Source organism: Ophidiomyces ophidiicola, assembly GCF_022830035.1.
Source record: "Ophidiomyces ophidiicola strain CBS 122913 chromosome Unknown scaffold_15, whole genome shotgun sequence".
Lineage (NCBI taxonomy): Eukaryota > Fungi > Ascomycota > Eurotiomycetes > Onygenales > Onygenaceae > Ophidiomyces > Ophidiomyces ophidiicola.
The window spans coordinates 24,459-42,882 of record NW_026054655.1 but is presented as its reverse complement, the minus strand read 5'-3'; the positions used below and the strand labels follow the sequence as shown (position 1 = coordinate 42,882).

The 18,424-nt window shown below is 48.4% G+C and overlaps 9 protein-coding genes and 1 non-coding gene across 10 annotated transcripts; 5 read left to right on the top strand and 5 right to left on the bottom strand.

Moving 5' to 3' along the window:
- Nucleotides 1-783: 783 nt before the first annotated feature.
- Nucleotides 784-897, bottom strand: LOZ57_003976. The gene has a single exon. It is a non-coding gene; the product is annotated as a tRNA-Ala (tRNA).
- Nucleotides 898-1,878: 981 nt separating this feature from the next.
- FCF1 (rRNA-processing protein fcf1) lies at nt 1,879-2,705 on the bottom strand (the record flags this gene model as incomplete). The annotated part of the gene is made up of 5 exons (XM_049253022.1): nt 1,879-1,960; nt 2,010-2,372; nt 2,432-2,500; nt 2,563-2,597; nt 2,670-2,705. 5 exons carry the CDS (start codon nt 2,703-2,705, stop codon nt 1,879-1,881), a joined length of 585 nt encoding a protein of 194 aa, XP_049107885.1.
- A 506-nt stretch (nt 2,706-3,211) lies between these two features.
- Nucleotides 3,212-4,395, top strand: LOZ57_003974 (uncharacterized protein; the record flags this gene model as incomplete). The annotated part of the gene is made up of 2 exons (XM_049253021.1): nt 3,212-4,027; nt 4,081-4,395. 2 exons carry the CDS (start codon nt 3,212-3,214, stop codon nt 4,393-4,395), a joined length of 1,131 nt encoding a protein of 376 aa, XP_049107884.1.
- A 597-nt stretch (nt 4,396-4,992) lies between these two features.
- Nucleotides 4,993-5,724, top strand: LOZ57_003973 (uncharacterized protein; the record flags this gene model as incomplete). The annotated part of the gene is made up of 1 exon (XM_049253020.1): nt 4,993-5,724. One exon carries the CDS (start codon nt 4,993-4,995, stop codon nt 5,722-5,724), a length of 732 nt encoding a protein of 243 aa, XP_049107883.1.
- Nucleotides 5,725-6,057: 333 nt separating this feature from the next.
- Nucleotides 6,058-7,285, top strand: LOZ57_003972 (uncharacterized protein; the record flags this gene model as incomplete). The annotated part of the gene is made up of 2 exons (XM_049253019.1): nt 6,058-6,538; nt 6,597-7,285. The coding sequence occupies 2 exons, from the start codon at nt 6,058-6,060 to the stop codon at nt 7,283-7,285; spliced, it is 1,170 nt and encodes a 389-aa protein (XP_049107882.1).
- Nucleotides 7,286-8,879: 1,594 nt separating this feature from the next.
- On the bottom strand, nt 8,880-9,615 carry SEC4 (GTP-binding protein; the record flags this gene model as incomplete). The annotated part of the gene is made up of 3 exons (XM_049253018.1): nt 8,880-9,199; nt 9,248-9,515; nt 9,586-9,615. The coding sequence occupies 3 exons, from the start codon at nt 9,613-9,615 to the stop codon at nt 8,880-8,882; spliced, it is 618 nt and encodes a 205-aa protein (XP_049107881.1).
- A 914-nt stretch (nt 9,616-10,529) lies between these two features.
- Nucleotides 10,530-12,742, bottom strand: NCA2 (Nuclear control of ATPase protein 2; the record flags this gene model as incomplete). The annotated part of the gene is made up of 4 exons (XM_049253017.1): nt 10,530-10,776; nt 10,834-10,959; nt 11,016-12,602; nt 12,726-12,742. The coding sequence occupies 4 exons, from the start codon at nt 12,740-12,742 to the stop codon at nt 10,530-10,532; spliced, it is 1,977 nt and encodes a 658-aa protein (XP_049107880.1).
- An 858-nt stretch (nt 12,743-13,600) lies between these two features.
- Nucleotides 13,601-14,453, top strand: ERG25 (C-4 sterol methyl oxidase; the record flags this gene model as incomplete). Its single annotated transcript, XM_049253016.1, has 3 exons — nt 13,601-13,699; nt 13,754-13,839; nt 13,895-14,453. 3 exons carry the CDS (start codon nt 13,601-13,603, stop codon nt 14,451-14,453), a joined length of 744 nt encoding a protein of 247 aa, XP_049107879.1.
- Nucleotides 14,454-14,839: 386 nt separating this feature from the next.
- On the bottom strand, nt 14,840-15,353 carry LOZ57_003968 (uncharacterized protein; the record flags this gene model as incomplete). Its single annotated transcript, XM_049253015.1, has 3 exons — nt 14,840-14,986; nt 15,056-15,118; nt 15,189-15,353. 3 exons carry the CDS (start codon nt 15,351-15,353, stop codon nt 14,840-14,842), a joined length of 375 nt encoding a protein of 124 aa, XP_049107878.1.
- A 602-nt stretch (nt 15,354-15,955) lies between these two features.
- AFG2 (AAA+-type ATPase) lies at nt 15,956-18,263 on the top strand (the record flags this gene model as incomplete). Its single annotated transcript, XM_049253014.1, has 2 exons — nt 15,956-17,473; nt 17,532-18,263. The coding sequence occupies 2 exons, from the start codon at nt 15,956-15,958 to the stop codon at nt 18,261-18,263; spliced, it is 2,250 nt and encodes a 749-aa protein (XP_049107877.1).
- Between the last annotated feature and the right edge of the window lie 161 nt (nt 18,264-18,424).

The window sequence follows — 18,424 nt, the reverse complement described above, 5'->3', positions numbered from 1 at the left end:
CAGGTGGATAACTGATAACTGACTAACTAAATGAGGGGATTTGCAACAACTCGAGGGAGCACTACGGAGTACTGCGCATGCAGGTAATATAACAGCTTAATAAAAGTGCAATCCTTGGGAGGGATGATATTGATGATAATATATTATCAAAAAAGATGGTTGATGTTATTCAGCCTTATAGGACAAGGTATGTACCATAGCGGAATCGCGGATCTCTGCACTACCAATTTTCTGAGCTGTTACGTAACCATTACCACCACATCGTAGTTTCAACGTTGGTGACAGTAACTACTACGTACTTTGACTACTATGTAGTAAGATTGTTGTTGTTGTTATTCATTATTTTTCATAGGCTCTTATGGAGTCGTAGACTATGAAGAGCCACTCTCCCTAATCTGGCTTAGTTATAGCATGTGTTATTCTTGATATCTGGGCTCCCGCCACTCCATTCTGTTAAGTCTCAAACTGTAGCATGTCCAGGGGGGGCCAAGACCCCTTATTTGACTTTTCACCAAATTCTCCTCTTAGATCATACCCTCTAGGGAAATCCTCACAAAACCTAGAGTGTAGCTGGTATATCTAAACATGACAAGAACCAATAGAAAATCAGAACAAGATCACACTAAGACTGACAAGCTCAGTCTATTAAGTTAACCTAGCATATGCTTATGTAACTCCCATACCACTCTAAACTTTCCTAGTTCCCAGCAGCCAATAACCTTGTCTCCTAGGGAGAACCCTCTCCACCCAGAGAAGAGGCTTCTCTGTTGGTAAAATATCATTTGGGGATAGCAGGATTCAAACCCGCGACCTTCTTTCCCAGGTGGTTGTTCCCCAAAAACAACAAACCATGCCAGAAGGATTCCTGCAGACGTTTACCAACTACGCCATACACCCTCCCCATCTATGTAGTAAGAGCTCACTACATTGAATCTACTATATAGTAATAAGGACATTTTTAAATCTAATAAGGAAATGATCAGCAGGTGAAAAATTTTCATTCATCTTTTTCAAATCTCTAAGTCACTCACTAACTCTCTTCTACAGTAGAAGCCTACGCGATTTTCTACTATCCTACTAGCTAGGCTAGCGGGTGATTCTCTACAATTCTACTAGTAGGCAATTCTCTACAATTCCTACTAGCTAAGCTAGCAGGCGATTTCTACTATCCTACTAGCTAGGCTAGTAGGCGATTCTCTACAATTCTACTAGCTAGGCTAGCAGGCGATTTCTACCCTACGTAGGTAGGATAGTAGGTGATTTCTACTACTGTTTTCATAGTTTTTGTGCACTTAGAAATTTTCTGGAAGGTTCTTTGTATGTAGGTGTAATTGTACTTGTGGTAGAAATAGCTAGCTGTACTTCAATACAAAACATTACTAAAGTTAAATACACTTAACCAAGTCAACTCCAATTAACTCTAGGCAAGACAACATTGCGAATACCAACTCAAGTTGTGGCAACCAACAAAGGTAATATTACGCAATTGTTGTTTCAAGTGCGACGTTGTGCCAAGTTACTACGTAGTGGTTACGTTGCCACTACCGTAACATTACGGTATTCCACAGATCTGGAATTCCGGTATGGTGCGCTATTTTGTTCACTGACAGAACGGTACAAAAGGTGCTGTGACTGTTTGGCCGGTGGTTACCGACTCGGTACTAAGTAGATACAAAGGCTTACGGGCCTGCCCTTTGGAGTTTGGAGGTGCGGGGGATCGTTCCCTCTAGAGAATGGCCAAGCGTCTTCTTCCCGACCTAGGCTATTATTCGAGAAAGGAGGATTGGCAGTCTTGCATCCCAAGCAACGGTTAGCCGTTGTGGGAGCAGCCGAAGGAGCGAAAGGGCGTACTAGCGCAGATGTCGTCCGCTGGCACTATCACTTTTCAGGAGCGTCTGGGAGCCTTTCAATAACGTATTTCGCTCTGGCGACGCTCATAATGGGAACACCGGGAATTTTCCTGGGGCAGGGATTAGATGGGGCCGGAAAAGGAGACGGTGCAAACACACCTGATGCGTCTCTTCAAATCACGGTCGTTAGTGGCGACGATGTAAATCCGGTGTTTGATGGCGCGATCGACAATGCAGTCGTCAGCATACGTGCCCTTGTGGTCGCACTTGATGCGCTCAAATCTGGGGTCCTTAGCTATTCTCAAGGCCAGGCGGTACTTGGGCCCCAGCTTCTCAAGTTCGGCCAAAACACAGTCGGTGATGATGGGGATACACTTCGCGTACAGGCAGTCCATCATGGTGGGAATGACCTCGAGTTTATGCTGCACGGTATGGGAGAGGAAGTTGGTGTCTACGAGCACCGAGTACGGCGGGGCGAGGGAGGTGTTGTACTGGAAGAAGAGGGCGGACGACACCTGCGGTCTGCATGGGCGACGGCGGTCAGTAGCTGGTGGCGACGCCGAAGGGAGCAGTGGGCATACATCTCGCGGACCACATCATCTTTGGGCGGCTTCTTGTGTTTCGCCTCCTCGTTTGCTTGGTTTTGCTTCCTGTTGGATGGCAGTCAGCTTGACGTTGCTTGCGACGAGCAGCGTGGACGGGCGTTGCTTACAGGCGGCTGTCGCGCCGCGAGATGGCTCGCTTGACCTACATAGAGCCGTGAGTACGGTGGGCGCGGTTCCTGACAGAAAGAGGGGGGCCGCGGGGGAGGTCACATACCTGCCCGAAGCGTCGCGTTCTCCGCTGGACTCCCATGCTGCCCGTTCTGGCGCTGGCCGTTGTCTTGACTTGTGTCTTCCCGGCCGCGTGAAAAACACACGCCGTGCCAAGGCGCGCTTACTCAGCCGCCGCCAAACGCGATCGGCGAGGGATCTGGTAGGAGTCTTGCAGGGGGCGGGGGCTGCCTCCTTCCTGAAACAGGCCTTGGCCACCAAGGGTCCTCAAGCCTGCCTGCCTGCCAACAACAACAACGGCCCGCCCACGCGGCGACCAGGCTCGGACCCCCCCCAAGGTCAGGCGAAACTACCCATATTCTGGCTGCCGGCGCCCCTTCTCTGGCTGCTTCTCACAATGTCCATCCCCAGCGTCTGCTGCTGCCCATGGCTTTCCATTCCCTACTGGGTCGCTGGCGCTCCGGCCTGTCCATTGCCCTTCCGCTGTTCTCCTTGCTCTTGATTTGGCAGCTGTTCATCTTGAGAGACATCCGCCATGCTCGCTGGCAGCCAGCGCCTGCCCGAGTCGTCCAGAATGGCTGTCCGCCCATGCCGGGAATGGACGACGTGCTGGTTCTCATGGGCACAGGGGTGACCGAAGCCCTCGAGAAGCTGCCCATCCATCTAGAAACCACTCTCCGCTGTGTCCCTCATTACGCCGTGTTCTCTGATTTCGAGGAAGAGATTGCCGGCGTTCGCACCCACGACGTCCTACGCAGTCTGAGCGACGAGGTCAAGAATCATGATCCCGACTTTGAGCTGTACAACAGAGTACAGCAATCCGGAAGAGACGGCCTCAAGCCCAGCGATTTCATGGTGGATGATATCAGCGGCCCAAGTGGGAAGCCAAATAACCCCGGTTGGAAACTTGATAAATGGAAATTCCTCCCCATGATTGATGAAGCCCTCGCCCTCCGTCCCGAGGCAAAATGGTATCTTTTCATGGAAGCCGATACCTACATGGTCCTGCCCAATGTGGGACACTGGCTGCAGCAATTCGACCACACCAAGCCGTATTATCTCGGCACGCAGATGATGCTGGGTGACCTGGTGTTTGCCTACGGGGGAGCAGGGTTTTTTCTCTCTAACGCCGCCATGAGACAGTTCTCGGAGTATCGCTCCACGCGACTTGCCGAGCTGGACAAGTTTACCGCCTCTCAATGGGCCGGGGATGCCGTGCTGGGAAAGGTTTTAGCCGACGCTGGTGTTCATCTCACATTTTCGTGGCCCATGCTGCAAACTGCGAGAATTTGGGAGCTCGACCACTTTGGGAAACCGTGGTGCTCTCCAGTGCTTTCATACCACCACATGACTGCCGGCGATATCGATATCATGTGGCGCTTTGACCGACAGTGGCATAAGAATGTTAGTGGCTCCTTTAGATCTATCGCTCTTTCTAGCTGGCTAATCTCTACTAGAACACCGATTCTCCACTCCTTCATAGTAATGTCTTCAATGAACTCATCCTGCCCGGACTGTCATCGGAGCGAGATAACTGGGATAATTTCTCAAAAGACAACCAAGATGCATCTTCGCAAGAGGACTGCAAGCAAAAATGCGTCAGCGATTCAACTTGTCTACAATACTCTTTTCGATTAGGAAAATGTTTCACCGCAAAAACTGCACACAAGGGAGCTGCTAAAGAAGGCTTCAAGTCCGGGTGGGTGGCGGACCGCATCAGGAAAGAAGCCCTGAAGTTGGGTTCTTGCACGACTCCTGAATGGGTCCACTGAGTACGGCTTTCCACTTTTCTTTGTACGGCGTAAGATCTCTCGTCTTCTTTTTGGGTACTGCATTGATTCGAAGCGGAGTGGAGAACACGGACAGATATTATCAACATTAATCCTCCACATACCTGTTAGTTCCCACCTTCTCTTTGACATCTGATTCTGTATATGAACTTGATATTATTATTTTTGATGCTTTGGGTTTGGCAATATATAGTGATGGCCCTGCCAGTTTCGGTACATATAGATTGGTTTATAGATCCAATATTATGGAGTTGCATTATGCTTTCTGTGTTTCGAATAATAAGGTCGACTCGCTACGTCATATCGTATACGTTAGGGGGGTCTTACTAACTATAGAGCGGTGCTCCGGAGTCCGTACAGAGCACCCCGTACTAGTAGGAAATACGAGGTTTTTCATGCTAGGCGGAGCCGCATTGAAAGGCCTCGGTAGCGCACCCGAGATGGGCAAAAAACTTCAACCCGCCCACTATCAGCAGCATCAGCTCTCGCTTGGCCACACTAATTATACATATAGCTGAGTTATTCAGTGGCGGCAAGTTATAACACCATAACCCCCGTACTCCGTACTGATATGCAATAATGGCGCACACGCCATCGGAGCCGTTCACGCTTACTGGCGGCTGCTTCTGCAAAGCCATCCGTTACAAAATCACAGCCCCAGCTCGTGGCGACCGCCCCGGCCTTTCTGGCGTAGCAGACACCCGCGTCCCGCCTCTGCCTGGCAAGCCCATCAGTCCGCTCGTCAAGCAAAGCGATCAGCCCCGCATCCCGACAAAGCTCCCAGTCATCGACTTTGATCACTGCGCCGACTGCCGCCATGCCTCCGGGAGCGTTGCCCAATGCTGGTTCATATGCCCACCGGAGTGGGTGGAGTGGACTCTGCGTTGCCGGCAAGGGTTCGGTAAGGATGAGGAGGGCGGAACGGAAGTCCGTCTGACAACACTGGAGGCCTGTGTGTCTAGTACAGTCGAGGCGAGTACTACGGAATCTACCATCCCGGCGACGACGTACATGGCTCATTATAAGTCCTCGTCGCGCGTCACGCGAACCTTTTGCGTGCAGTGCGGGACAAATTTGACCTACCACTATGCTCGGGACCCGTCGTCGTCGTCATCCTTACCGCAATTTCCAGCGCTTATCGATATAACCACCGGAAGTCTAGATGATGGAAGTCTGGTACGGGTCCATATCGACCGACAAACGTGGTGGGATTCGGGGGTTGGGTGGGTGAAGCGGATTATGAGATGGGGAGATGGCGATCTAATGAAGCATCCGAAAGGGATAACGACGCAAGAGATAGTGTTTGAGTAAACGGTCGCTTTATTATTGGCTTAGCCCGCTGGTCTGGATATTTGGGCGGCTGTAAGGGTGCCGTTGAACTTCGCTGCTATTCCGATAGAGAAACGCCGAGGAGTTGACGTATTGCTTAGTCAGCGACGGCTCGAACCTTGAGATCTCTTGTTTCTTCCGCGTCTTGACATCCTTGATCTGTTGAGGGGCCGAGAGGACGCCAATATTATAGTTCATCACTACTTCGTACTTGGCTGTAGCTTGACATGAACCTCATGTCTATATTTCTTTGCTTTTCGTCTCACAGCTAGAAGTATTGTTCTTGTTGCTCCCCAAGGTTTCTACAGCACCAGGATGTTTGGACCGCGGCGATGCCTGCTTCAGCCTTCCTTTCTACGGACACCCTACTTACCTAGCCAACTCTTCCGTTCCCCAGCATCCTATGGACTCACAGGCACAATTCGAGACTCGTCGACAACAGAGTTGACCCCCACGCCCCAAAGCCGCAGGATATCCGATGAGGCTGGGCGCGACCCTGCGAGTATCGGGGATAGAATAGCCTTCAATCCTGAGCGACTGTCACAAGAACATTCCACACTATTTGATCTTTTTTCATTGTCCAGCATCCCTGCCCTAGAAGAACAGGACCCAGGGGCGAAAGTTGACGAATTTGGGCAATTACAAATCACAGACATTGCGAAGAGCCTCAAAAAGTACCAGACGGCTCTAGTATTTTCGGCTGCACCTATTTCATTAGTTGAGCACGACTTTAGAAGGCTACTCTGTTCAGGAAAGCATATCGAAGGGTGGAGGAGTGATGGAGGACTCGAAAAAAGTACTGGCCTCTCTCATAATATCCTTTTGATATACTTTATGACTGATCCTTTGTGCAGTAATTCCAGTGCGCCATCCCCAGACCCTTCGTCGCAAACATGGTTGGATTTTAGTCTTTTCGACCCCGGCGGCGGCTCAAGAATACCAAGCTCGCGTACATCGTCTCCGTCGCCTTCTTCACCGTCACCTTCCAGTCACTCCTGAATCTAAAGTTCAACTGCCCCCCGCATACACGGTACCTGAGGCTCGCGGATTTATACTTCAAGACTACACAATAAGTTCACCATCACAGTTCCCATCTGTGACAGGTTACCTTGCACCGTTCAGCAAACATGTGCAGGATATGATTACACTACACAATAATATTCAAGCTCGCACACCGAATTCATATGCCGTGCAAGTTTCTATTGATAGTCGTCAACTTCCCACTCTATCAACTAGACATATTTTTAAGCTCTTGCGTGGCGACTCTGAGACACACGGGGTTCCGTGGAAGCTCGCTGAGATACAGGACCCTATCATCTACTTAACAGGTGAAATCACCCATCAAATTCTAGACGATGAGCATGACGGCGATGGCTTGACCAACACAATAAAAAACTGGAGAGTCACGTTTGGAAACTCTTCAGATGCGAGGAGGTTTGCAAGGCTAATGCATCGAAAACCGTTGCCACGGTTTCCGGGGTTATTCTGCGACCCTCCACCATTGATAAATGTCGAATGTTTGTTCCGCAACGAGGGTTATTGATACCGCGCCCTGAATACCCCTTTTCTCTCGGTTCCTCTTTTATAGCGGCATGAAATGCTTCGTGATGATACGGTTCACGGTTGACGAGTATCGTTACTTGTTCCCTTGCCTCCGACACTTAGATTCTGGCACTTCACATCTTTGCAGAAGAACGGACTCCTTTTGATCAGCTCGGATATGCTTATTCCTGAAGAAGAGTTCGTTCTAAATGTGCGTTTTTAAGTACTCATACTTCGAATTTGAAAGGCGCATCGCACATAGAGGAAGGCACGGCCATTGGATCATTCCTTCCTCATAAGCAATCATACTTCCTTTCACGTGCATTGCTCTTTCCTTTATTGATCCTAGGAGATGTATACTTGTTTAAGGAAAGCATGACCATTGGGCTGTACCTTCCCCATAAGCCATTGCCCCTTCCTTCATATCAATTGCCCTTTCCTATCTTAAGTTTGGAAGGTGCATACTTGATCAAGGAAGGCACTACTGCTGCATTGCTCTTTCCTTACCCCCATACCACTTTCCTATTCTGAGTTTGGAAGGTGCATACTCAATCAAGGAAGGCACAACTGCTGCATTGCTCCTTCCTTACACCCATACCACTTTCCTATTCTGAGTTTGGAAAGTGCATACTCAATCAAGGAAGGCACAACTGCTGCATTGCTCCTTCCTTGAACCCATTAAGTATTACTGTAGGGCTGCACCTTCTCTATAAGTGATCACTCCTACCTCCATAACAACTGCTCTTCCTATCCTTAGTTTGGAAGGTGCACACAAGGAAGGCATGACTGCTGCATTGCTCCTTCTTTATGTCTACACACTTTCCTATTCTGGGTTTGGAAGGGCATACTTGATAGAGGAAGGCACAACCCCCAGGTTGCTCCTTCCCCATATGTATCACTCTTTACTATCCTGGGTTTGAAGGATACATGCTTGATCAAGTAGGTATGACTGCTGGGTTGCTCCTTTCTCATATTCATCACCCTCTCCTAGGCTATGCCAGCATCTTCTAAGTTTGAAAATGGAAAGCATGACCACTGGGTGGCTCTTTCCTTATGTTCATGGTATATTCCTATTTCCAATATGGGACATATCTGTACATATTTAAAGTAGGAAAGAGTGCTCAGATCTCTCTTAAAACCGGCTTGGGGTTCATCATTGATTCACCAAAGTGTGAGTCCTATAGAGGAATATACCGCTAAGAATACAAAGTGTGAGGCCCTTGTGTGTCAGAAACAGGGGTGCAAGTTTGACTAAACAGAAAGATAAGGACTGCTTCAAGGCTAGACCTATAGGCCAGCACCACATCTAATCGACTCACAAGTCTGACTTTAAGGTGGAGAGACAATGAAGCATAGAAAATCTAGGGGGGGAAGTACTTGGAAGAGCTCTGTGGAAGATGACCGTTAAAAGCAAAGTATAGTAGATGGATAAAAAAGGGGGACGACGAAGCAAAAAAGCATTGCCACAGAGCAGAGGTCCTTCTTGGAATAAAGTCTCGTATGCGGTAGAAGACGAAATATACAGATAATAATCTGCCAAAAAAGAAGAACACCGCCACTCGACTCCCAATGTTCCCCCGAAAGTTATGACTTGATTAGCAACACTTGTTCCCCAGCCCGCTTCCTGTTCCATTGCCTTGATCTATGGTGACTCCGTGAGAAGCCGACTGCTCTGCCTTCGATGTATCCATAACCTTCTTAATCTCCGAGGCTAAGTTGTAAAACGCCTTATCGACATTGATATTGTTTTTTGCAGACACTTCGAGGAAGGGAATTCCAAGTTCATTTGCCAACTGCTGGCCTTGTTCGGTAGATACGGCTCGTTTCTCCTCCCAATCGCATTTATTACCAATCAACATCTTATGTACACCTTCCGAAGCGTGCTGTTCAACATTAGAGAACCAAGTTTTGATATCTGCCATGAATCAGTATATTAGACCAAACCATAGGTGCGTTGGCTTACTATTAAATGATCTTTCATCTGTGACATCATAAACAAGAAGTATACCCATCGCGCCACGATAATAAGCAGTCGTGATCGTCCGGAATCTTTCCTGGCCTGCTGTATCCCATATTTGTAGTTTCACGCGTTTGCCATCGAGTTCTATGGTGCGGATCTTAAAATCAATGCCGATTGTAGTGATGAAAGATGGCGTGAAGGAGTCTTCGCTGAATCGAAGTAGGCAGCAAGATTTACCAACACCAGAGTCTCCAATAAGTAGGAGTTTAATCTGAACCAAAATGGTATGAGTTAGTGGATACTGTATATTTACAATAGTCGTAGATAGCCTGTATACGTACGAGAAAGTCATAATTTCTAGTCCCGGCCATGTTGCCGAGGGTGGGAGAGAGAATAAGGTACGGCGGGAAAGGTGAGGGGATGAGTTTAAATGTATCCGAAGTGATCGCGTATTGGATTTCAAGATGGAAGTATGACAACCTCCGAGAACGAGACAAGGCCAGGTGTCCCTTCTCAAGGTGGCTGACAACGGAGGTGCGGAGGAACTTCGAAAGCGGGAAATTCGCGCTTGAACTATGAGCTGTCGTTGCGTGATAACAGCAGGTATGTCTATGGAGGCAGGAGGCCGGATTGGAGCTCGGTCCCGAAAGAGGCCAATATCTGGTCGGACAGGGGTTGACTGGGTATTATGAGTAGTTAGGCCAGGCAGTAGTTACTCAAGATCTGGATTGGTCGGGTTAGGGTAGAAGAACGAGATTAGGACAGAGGGCGTCTGTAGAGATAAGGTGCAAAGATCAAGGTAAATTAGTGAACCGCTCTCAGTCCAGTTGAAACCATCAACTATCGGAACGGTTTCAGGGCTCAGCCGCAGCACGAAGTAATTAAGTAGGACAGCAGGGTTGACGTTGATGATGCTGTTGTGACGTTGGGGTGCGGAGGCTGTTTCAACCCGGTCACGTGCAATACGCCTGCTCATTTCCTGGCAATCGATCACAATTACGATGATGAAGAGGACGATGGTATTCAACAAGATAGGGGTGTTTTGGGGCTAATTCTGTAGCTACATTTCTCCAGGGTCGATGGTGACTGATTTTTATGAAGAAAGCTGGATATATATGTATGTACTCCGTATGTATGCAGATAACTACACCCTCAAGGATTAGCGGATCCGCCAAATCCATTGGTCCTGTAGTAGTCGGTATAGGAGAAATCCATAGTGTTTGAAGTAAAGGTAGATTATGAAAGATGGTGCGAGAAGATGTTAAGAGAAGCATATCGCCGTAAACTAGCGGATCCACTGGGCGTACGCCCATCGAATCCGATCCAAAACTCTCAACTGCTGAACTACGCCAGATCGAACATTCAATAGGTCGTTAAGATCTTCATGAAACTCGTGGTATATATGGCCGGGTAGCACTTCATATGCTCTACTGCGAAGAATTTCCGCTTCGCAGATCAGGAGGCCGTGGTCTTTGTATGTTAATACGCCTGTTGGAGTGGGAACCGACGAAGACACAATGCGATTGACGGATCTAAGAAAGATCCTAATTAGCTAAATATCAATACCAAAACCGGCGTACAATCTTTACCGTAATGATCGCCTTGCCTCTGCTCGTCTCTTTCCTTGACGAATTCCACGCCTACTCCCAAAGGCACCGGCAAACCAACTGATAACTGAGTAAGAAACAAGGATTCCTGGGGTTAAGCCAATAAATCTAGGGGATGTCAGCCTGTTGAATTTCAATTTTGGAAATGGAAGTGGATAACATACGCGAACACTAATTGTTGACTTTTGAGGAGCGAGTCGATGCCGCTCATAGCGACTTCAACATCAACTTTTGTTTTTTGTATTTGAATGAGGAGCGTGGTAATTAAGTCGCCTCGTACGGCGCCCATGAGGGGAGTTTGCAAATCCCTTTCGTATGCTTTAAGCACGAGCGTCAAATCACCTTCTTTAACAGCCAGGCGGATTTGTTCCAGCTCGGCCGGCGAGAATGTCTGGCTAGAACCGTTTTCAGGATGACGGACAGCGTAATCAACCACCATACGTTCGAGGCTGGCTAAATCCGACTGCAGGCTACCTTTGCTCATCAGGGCGACTTGGCTCTTCTCATCGTGTCGTATGGTTCCTATTAACTGATTAATGGGCTCAACGACCCAATTTATCCAAAAATCCTTAAGGGTGGTGCCAGATTCCTGCAACCAGCCGACCACCTCCGACCGCCTGTTTGTGAGTATATTCAAAATAGTGCTAGAAGAAAACAAAATCGCAGACACAGGGAGCCAGTAGCGAACGAAACGAGACGGTCGCCCGCATTCATGAAAAAGTCTCTTTGACAGAAGTTGTTGACGAGGCAAGTGTTCTTCCAGGATAGTTTTTAATTGCTGGATAACATCGAAAGCGTTTTCAAGCGATGGCTTCTGGGGACCATCAACAAATGGAGACTCGACTGCATCCACAGTTGCAAAGACATTCTCCTCGAATCCAGTAAAATCATTACTGAGATCATTCACATTCTTGACAACAGCTCGCATGAGCAACGTTGTCCGAAAGACAGTATCCTGCCAGTCGTCCGGGCTATTAGTAGCTGTGTTTGTATTAGTGTCTTCTTCATCGAAGTCGAAGAGAAGGGCCTCTTCCATCAAGAGGCCGACAGCACATGCATTCATCTCTCGAAGTTTTTTCAGGCTTCGCCTGTTCTTCCGGGCCTCCGACCTACAAAGCTGGAAGGGCGAGAGCATGATTTGTTTAGCATGGGCTATGCTTTGCTGCCTTACACTCTCTCGAACAAGTCGGTAGAAGGCAGACCACCGCGCCGATATCGTTGAGCCGTCGAGCTCGCTGCGCCATTGAGGTTGGATTTGGCGGGCTTTGTTGTAAATGTCCTTGATATGCTGGCCTAATCGTATTGGGGATGTTTGAAATGCATGTAAGCCACAGCTTAAATACGAACCCAAGATCCCATCCCAGTACCAGATGCCATCGCTCAACGGCGCGGCCTCGTCCAGCAAGGAATTTATCACAATCGCAAAAGTCTGAACTGTAGCCTTCGCCGCCACCATCCATACGAGATCGGAAGAGTAGTTTCCATCCAGTGTAGCAACGCTCTTTTCAAGACTAGGCCTCAGGTCATGAACTTTGGATAACAAGTCGATCAATTTTGCGCGTTTCAGCAAGGGTCCGGATGGCGAGCTAGCGGAGAAAGCTCTCGCGATCCCGGCGATGGCGGCAACGGTTGGCGCGGCCAGATGGTCGGCTAACGTAATGGAATCATGGTGGGCTGTCCCGGGAAGAAGCGCTGGCTCGAGGGCCCGTAATTGAAGCTTGTCGAGATAGAGGTCCAGGCGTCGTACGTGGCTAGGCGACAACAATAATGAGGATCAGTGAAACAAAAAAGTATTGCATTGCAAGGCTATCATCAGTCTCCAAACGGGAACGCCTGGAAAAGGGCTAGAGGGCTGGTACAGGCTGGAAGCTTACTCCTCGACGAGCGACATGATTGTTGTTGTTGTTGCTGCTGCTACTGCTACTGCTGTTGTTCCAGAAAAATATCCGTTAGCAGGGAAGAACACGGGGGCCAAGTCAAAGCCAAAGCCCGGCCGGGCATTTCCAGCTGCAAGGATCCGGCCCAGAGGAATAAAAATGCGGTGATGTGTGGGCGGCGCTGCTGTGGTTGCGGCCGGAGAATTTGTGCGCTGAAGCCGTGATGGCTCGATCAGATAACAGATGACGTACGGCTGCTGATTGGCCTGCGGGCAAATCACGTGTAACACCAGGGCTAGCGCGATCCTGTAATTACGGTATCAGGCCATGGCAGTCGAACGATTCGGCTGAAAGATTCAGTGATTCCGGGCTGCTGCCAGTACGTGTACCTTACCGCGTGCGGCTCGCCGATTGGCTGAGCGTCACATGCATTGCCCCGTCGCCGGCCAGCGCCGCATCGCCCGTACGGTACCGTACCAGCTGCCCCTTACTGCGCATCTCTTGGGGCTTCTTTATCTGATCGCGCTGTGCTTCTATTAAATAAGAATCTTTCGTCCCCGGCAACTCTCGCTCACATCAACCACCACGCCTGCTGAGCCTCCTTCCCCTGCTGTCCGCCCATTGCTATCGACGCTGCGTGCCTGGGCAACGAGGATGTGAGTCTCAGAGAGGCCTCCACGCCCCTCGTGGCTTTTTTCGCTGACCTGCTGTGTGCTGACAGGAATTCCACCACGCTCCTTTCCCCGGCTCCGGCCTCCTACTGGGGCCAGTATGAGCAGATCTCCAAGTACAACACTCACCTGAACATCCCCGAACGGCTGTGGGCTGCTTGGTATGCCTACATGCAGAATGATGTCCTTGCTACTGGCATCATGTCGTTCGCAATGCACGAGATTGTGTACTTTGGCCGTGCACTGCCCTGGATCATCATTGACAGAATGAAGTATTTTAATCGCTGGAAGATTCAACATGTTAGTGAAACCACTCGCGTCCCAAGCCCCTCTTTCATTTCTGACCGATCATAGAGCAAAATTCCGACCGCTCGGGAGCAGTGGAATTGTGCCAAGCTCGTTCTACTAAGTCACTTCACCGTCGAATTACCTCAAATCTGGTATGTGCCACACGGCCAACGAACTGCGGACCGGAATCAATTAACACTATCCCAGGCTTTTCCATCCCTTTGCTCAATACTGCGGACTCGCAACCGGCGTTCCATTCCCATCGATCTGGAAAATGATGTACCAGATCGCCATTTTTTTCGTCCTCGAGGATACTTGGCATTATTTTTCTCACCGCGCATTCCACTGGGCCCCTCTCTACAAATCTGTGCACAAGATTCACCACCAGTACTCTGCTCCCTTCGGATTAGCTGCTGAATATGCCTCACCAATAGAGGTTATGGCCCTCGGCTTCGGCACTGTTGGATGCCCGATTTTGTGGTGTGTTGTCACAGGCGATCTCCATATTCTTACTATGTATCTCTGGATTATCTTCCGGCTATTCCAGGCTATCGACGCCCACAGTGGTTACGAATTTCCCTGGAGTCTTCACCATTTCCTTCCGTTCTGGGCCGGCGCTGATCATCACGACCTTCATCATGAAAAATTTGTTGGCAACTACGCAAGCAGCTTTAGATGGTGGGATTATTTGCTCGACACCGAATACACCCCCGAAGCCGTCAAACGCCGGAGAGAGCAGAAAGCAAAGACTGCGAAGAGCCTGTGAAGTCATTTTCATGGGTAAAAAACGCTTGTCCAATTGATCGTAACGGAGATTATCTGGTTTTCGATCGGAAAATCTTCTACTGCTTTATTTCCACTAAAACACCTTTTAATACTTCATACCTCATGGGATTGTTAAATCCCTTGCTGTGTTCCTTCGACCATAACGGCTTTATATGTTCATAATGATTCCATATCCACTTGTTGGCTTTGAAAATCCTGTTTTAGGACGCAAGTCCGAATTCTTTACTGGCGTTTTATGTTTGATACCTGTCCATAGCTTTTTGCACACTTCGATAGACAATACTATTAATACGAAATGAAAAATACTTCATCCAGACAACATTGTGATCAACGTAATTGTAGTAAGATCGCTTGCAGGCTGAAGCCTCACTGAGACTGCGACACAGGGTGAGGTACCAAAATCTCCCCGTGCAATTCCGCTTGTTCGTCGCAAAACCTAGCCATTTTCAAGTCCTTGAGACTCAGGCCGCGTGGACGGTGTGTGGTCCACGTAATACAGACTTTGTTGTATATCTAGAAGAAGACTATCAGTCAGGCTGTTCTAGGGCAATAGCCGCTAATCAGAAATCCAGGGAAGCTCACATTTGTCCATTCAGGATGATGTTTCTCGACTTTGCACTCTTCTGCGACCGTAGACATGAACCCCTACAGACACCGTCACATTGGTAAACCAGAACTCTTATTGCAAAATAGATCCTCATGGTAGAGGACGTACCCAAGCTTGCTTAAATGATTTAAAATTATACTCCCTTTTAATTCCCTGCATATCTTGGGTCATAACCCATCTGCCTGCCTCTTTGTGTAGTAACCGTTCCACCTCCGGTTGAGCAACAGACGCGTCAGAGCCCTGGGCGTATTGAATATCGGTATTCAGCGGCATCGTAGACAGTAATCTCTTACATTGCCGCAAACTCTGGGCAATCGAAGGCGTTCTTGAGCAATACGATATCCCTCTAGAAACTTGAAAGTGTAACAGGATGCCTGTTGGCAACCGGCGAATCGCTGTCAGTGGAGCGGGCATGAAGAATAATATTTGTGTAGTTATAGTTATGTAAAGGTGCTACTTCAGGATATATCTTTTCACCTTAGCAAACCATGACATCCAAAGGAGGTGCAAGTCAATAATTCGCACTGTGTCCAAGTTAGTTGTTCTCTTGAACTTTCTTGCTTTTCCGCTCGATTCTACAAATGCTCGATAGTCGGCTACAAACAGACGAACGACGCTCGTGGCAAATTTCCTCACTTTCAAATACTGTACATAGCTCTTTGGACCCCGCACAACAGACGAGCCTAGTTATGTCGTTAAATGAAAGAACCTTTACCGTTTACATTCTGTCCGCAACAATTATCGTTCATTCGCGATGAGAACCTCCTAATTCCTCCCTTTCACATAGGGCAATATCTCAGTGTTGTGGACTACAAATATTAACTCTCGGGTGTCGTGCAAAAATTTCCACAAGAAGCGCGCAGATTAAGGGCAAAATGGCAGCGCGTCCTGAGTTTACAGTCCGGCCAGCGTCACGCCAACCAAAGAATGATTCAAAAGAGGCATTTCGGATTTTCATGTCCCCGGCTTCACTTCTTCAAGTTCATCTAATAGTTGGCGAACCGTGTCAATTGCAGCTTGGTGATGGCCCTACCAAAACCGCAATTGCTTGGAATGCTCCTGAAAAGGTCCATGATAATGTTGTGCAGACATCCAAGCTACTTCAGTCTTTATATGGATTGAAATTGGGGGATAAAGTTACAATCACTGAAGCTAAAGAGCCATTAAAGGACATAGGTTTGGTTCGCTTGGAAGAATGCAGTGATCCAGCTACGATTTCAGAACATGGAGAACTATCAGACACTGATCGGCTTTACTGGGAATGGGGGCTGGAGCACCCACTGTCCCGAAACGAAATACTAGCCGCAGGCATGATCATCGAATATGAGCTGAAGAAGTGCCGTAGGGCTTTCAAGGTGGTAGAATTTGATCCTGGGAGCGACCCGGGGGGAAATACAATCGCGAGATTTACTCCACAGTCACAAGTCAAGATTGGAGGACCAATATCCTCTCCAGCAGCAGAAAAAGTGCTTCAAGTAGATGCAACTGGCCTGGGCGGGCTTGCTCCGCAGATTGAGCAGGTCAATGAAAGAATGAGAGATTTTACTCTACGGGCGCAAAAAATCAAAATGCCATCTTTTTATAAAAGCAGTGGAGGAATCCTTATTCACGGAGCAAAAGGGACGGGAAAATCCTCACTTTTGGCCAGGATTGAGAGTTCGGGGTGGAGAGGGGTGTTTCCCGTAAAAACTTCGGCAAGCAGCAAAATACCCGGAGAGGCTGATGGGAAAATTCGAAAAATATTTGCCGATGCTTTGAAATCCCAACCAAGCCTTATCTCTATCGATCAGTTAGATTTTATAGCGCCAAAACGTGGCGCGAATGATGCCCCCTCTTTGGCCTCGATTCTATGCGAGGCCTTGGATTCCATTCAGGATAGCCATGTTCTTGTAGTGGCGTGTACAAAACATCCGAATGACGTGGATGATACCTTGCGGACTCCGCATCGGTTGGGAATTGAGATCGAACTTCCCGTACCCACCGGAAAGGGACGAGCCGAGATCCTTTGGGCGCTACGAGGATCGGACGATCAACCATGCGATATGCTACTAGAAAAAATGGCAGCGCAAACTCATGGTTACGTTGGTGCAGACCTTTTTTCGCTACTTCAGCTGTCTTGCAGAAAGGCGCAGACAAGGCAGTTTTCCAAATTAGACCAAAATTATCTTCGATTAGAAGAGGAGAGTGTCGACAAAAAAGGGGAAGAGCCCGAGAATGATTCCAAGATCCCACTTGTGATATCCGAAGAAGATGTTATATCAGCATTACAGGAAACGCGGCCTACGGCTATGAGAGAAGTTTTCTTGGAGACTCCTGCTGTCAGATGGAGTGATATTGGTGGGCAAGAAAATATTAAGCGGTATCTTCAGAAGGCAGTTGAAAGGCCATTAAGGGTATGTTGTCTCGGTTGTGCATTGCCAGGTATGAGCTTACATGTGATTTGGTTGATAGTACCCTGAACGGATGAAACGATTCAATATTACTGGGAAGAAGGGCGTGCTACTTTATGGCCCGCCAGGTTGCTCTAAAACCCTGACAGTGAAGGCTCTAGCCACAGAAGCTGGACTGAATTTCTTAGCTGTCAAAGGCGCTGAGATATTGAGTATGTATGTTGGCGAATCTGAGAGAGCGTTGAGGGAAATATTTCGTAAAGCCCGGGCCGCACGCCCTAGTATTATTTTCTTTGATGAGATTGATGCTATTGCTGCGCGGAGAGGGCCTGGCGTTCAAAGTGGTATAAATGTTTTAACGACTTTGTTAAATGAAATGGATGGTATCGAGGAGCTAAAAAACGTGCTCGTCGTCGCGGCGACCAACAAGCCAGAAGTCTTGGATCCTGCATTAATGAGACCAGGAAGGCTGGACAACATCCTATACATTGGGCTACCTGACTCCGTTGCGAGAAAGGAGATCCTGAACATATGGTGCCGCAAGGCTGATGTTAATAAGGAGGTGGACTTGGATGAACTAGCGGGCCAAACAGACGGATATTCGGGCGCCGAATTGGTAAGTGTCTGCGAGACTGCTGCTGATTTCGCAATGGATGAAGAGGAGGAAACTGGCCAGCAGTGCCAGATTCAAACCGCGCATTTTCTCAAGGCTTTGGAAACAGTATCAAAACAGATATCACCGGATGTGATCCGGGAATATCAAAACTGGAGCAGAAGCTTTGGAAATAAATGAACGGCTTGCTTCATCTGCCTGTCTCCCATTTACGAGATCATGCGATATACCTACTTTACTATATACTTCGTAGCATATGCAGTATTCTGCGAGGCTCTCTTTCTGTGTAGGGGCATGCTGGGGCCAACTAAGAACTAACAGATAGTTATGCAGTGCAACAG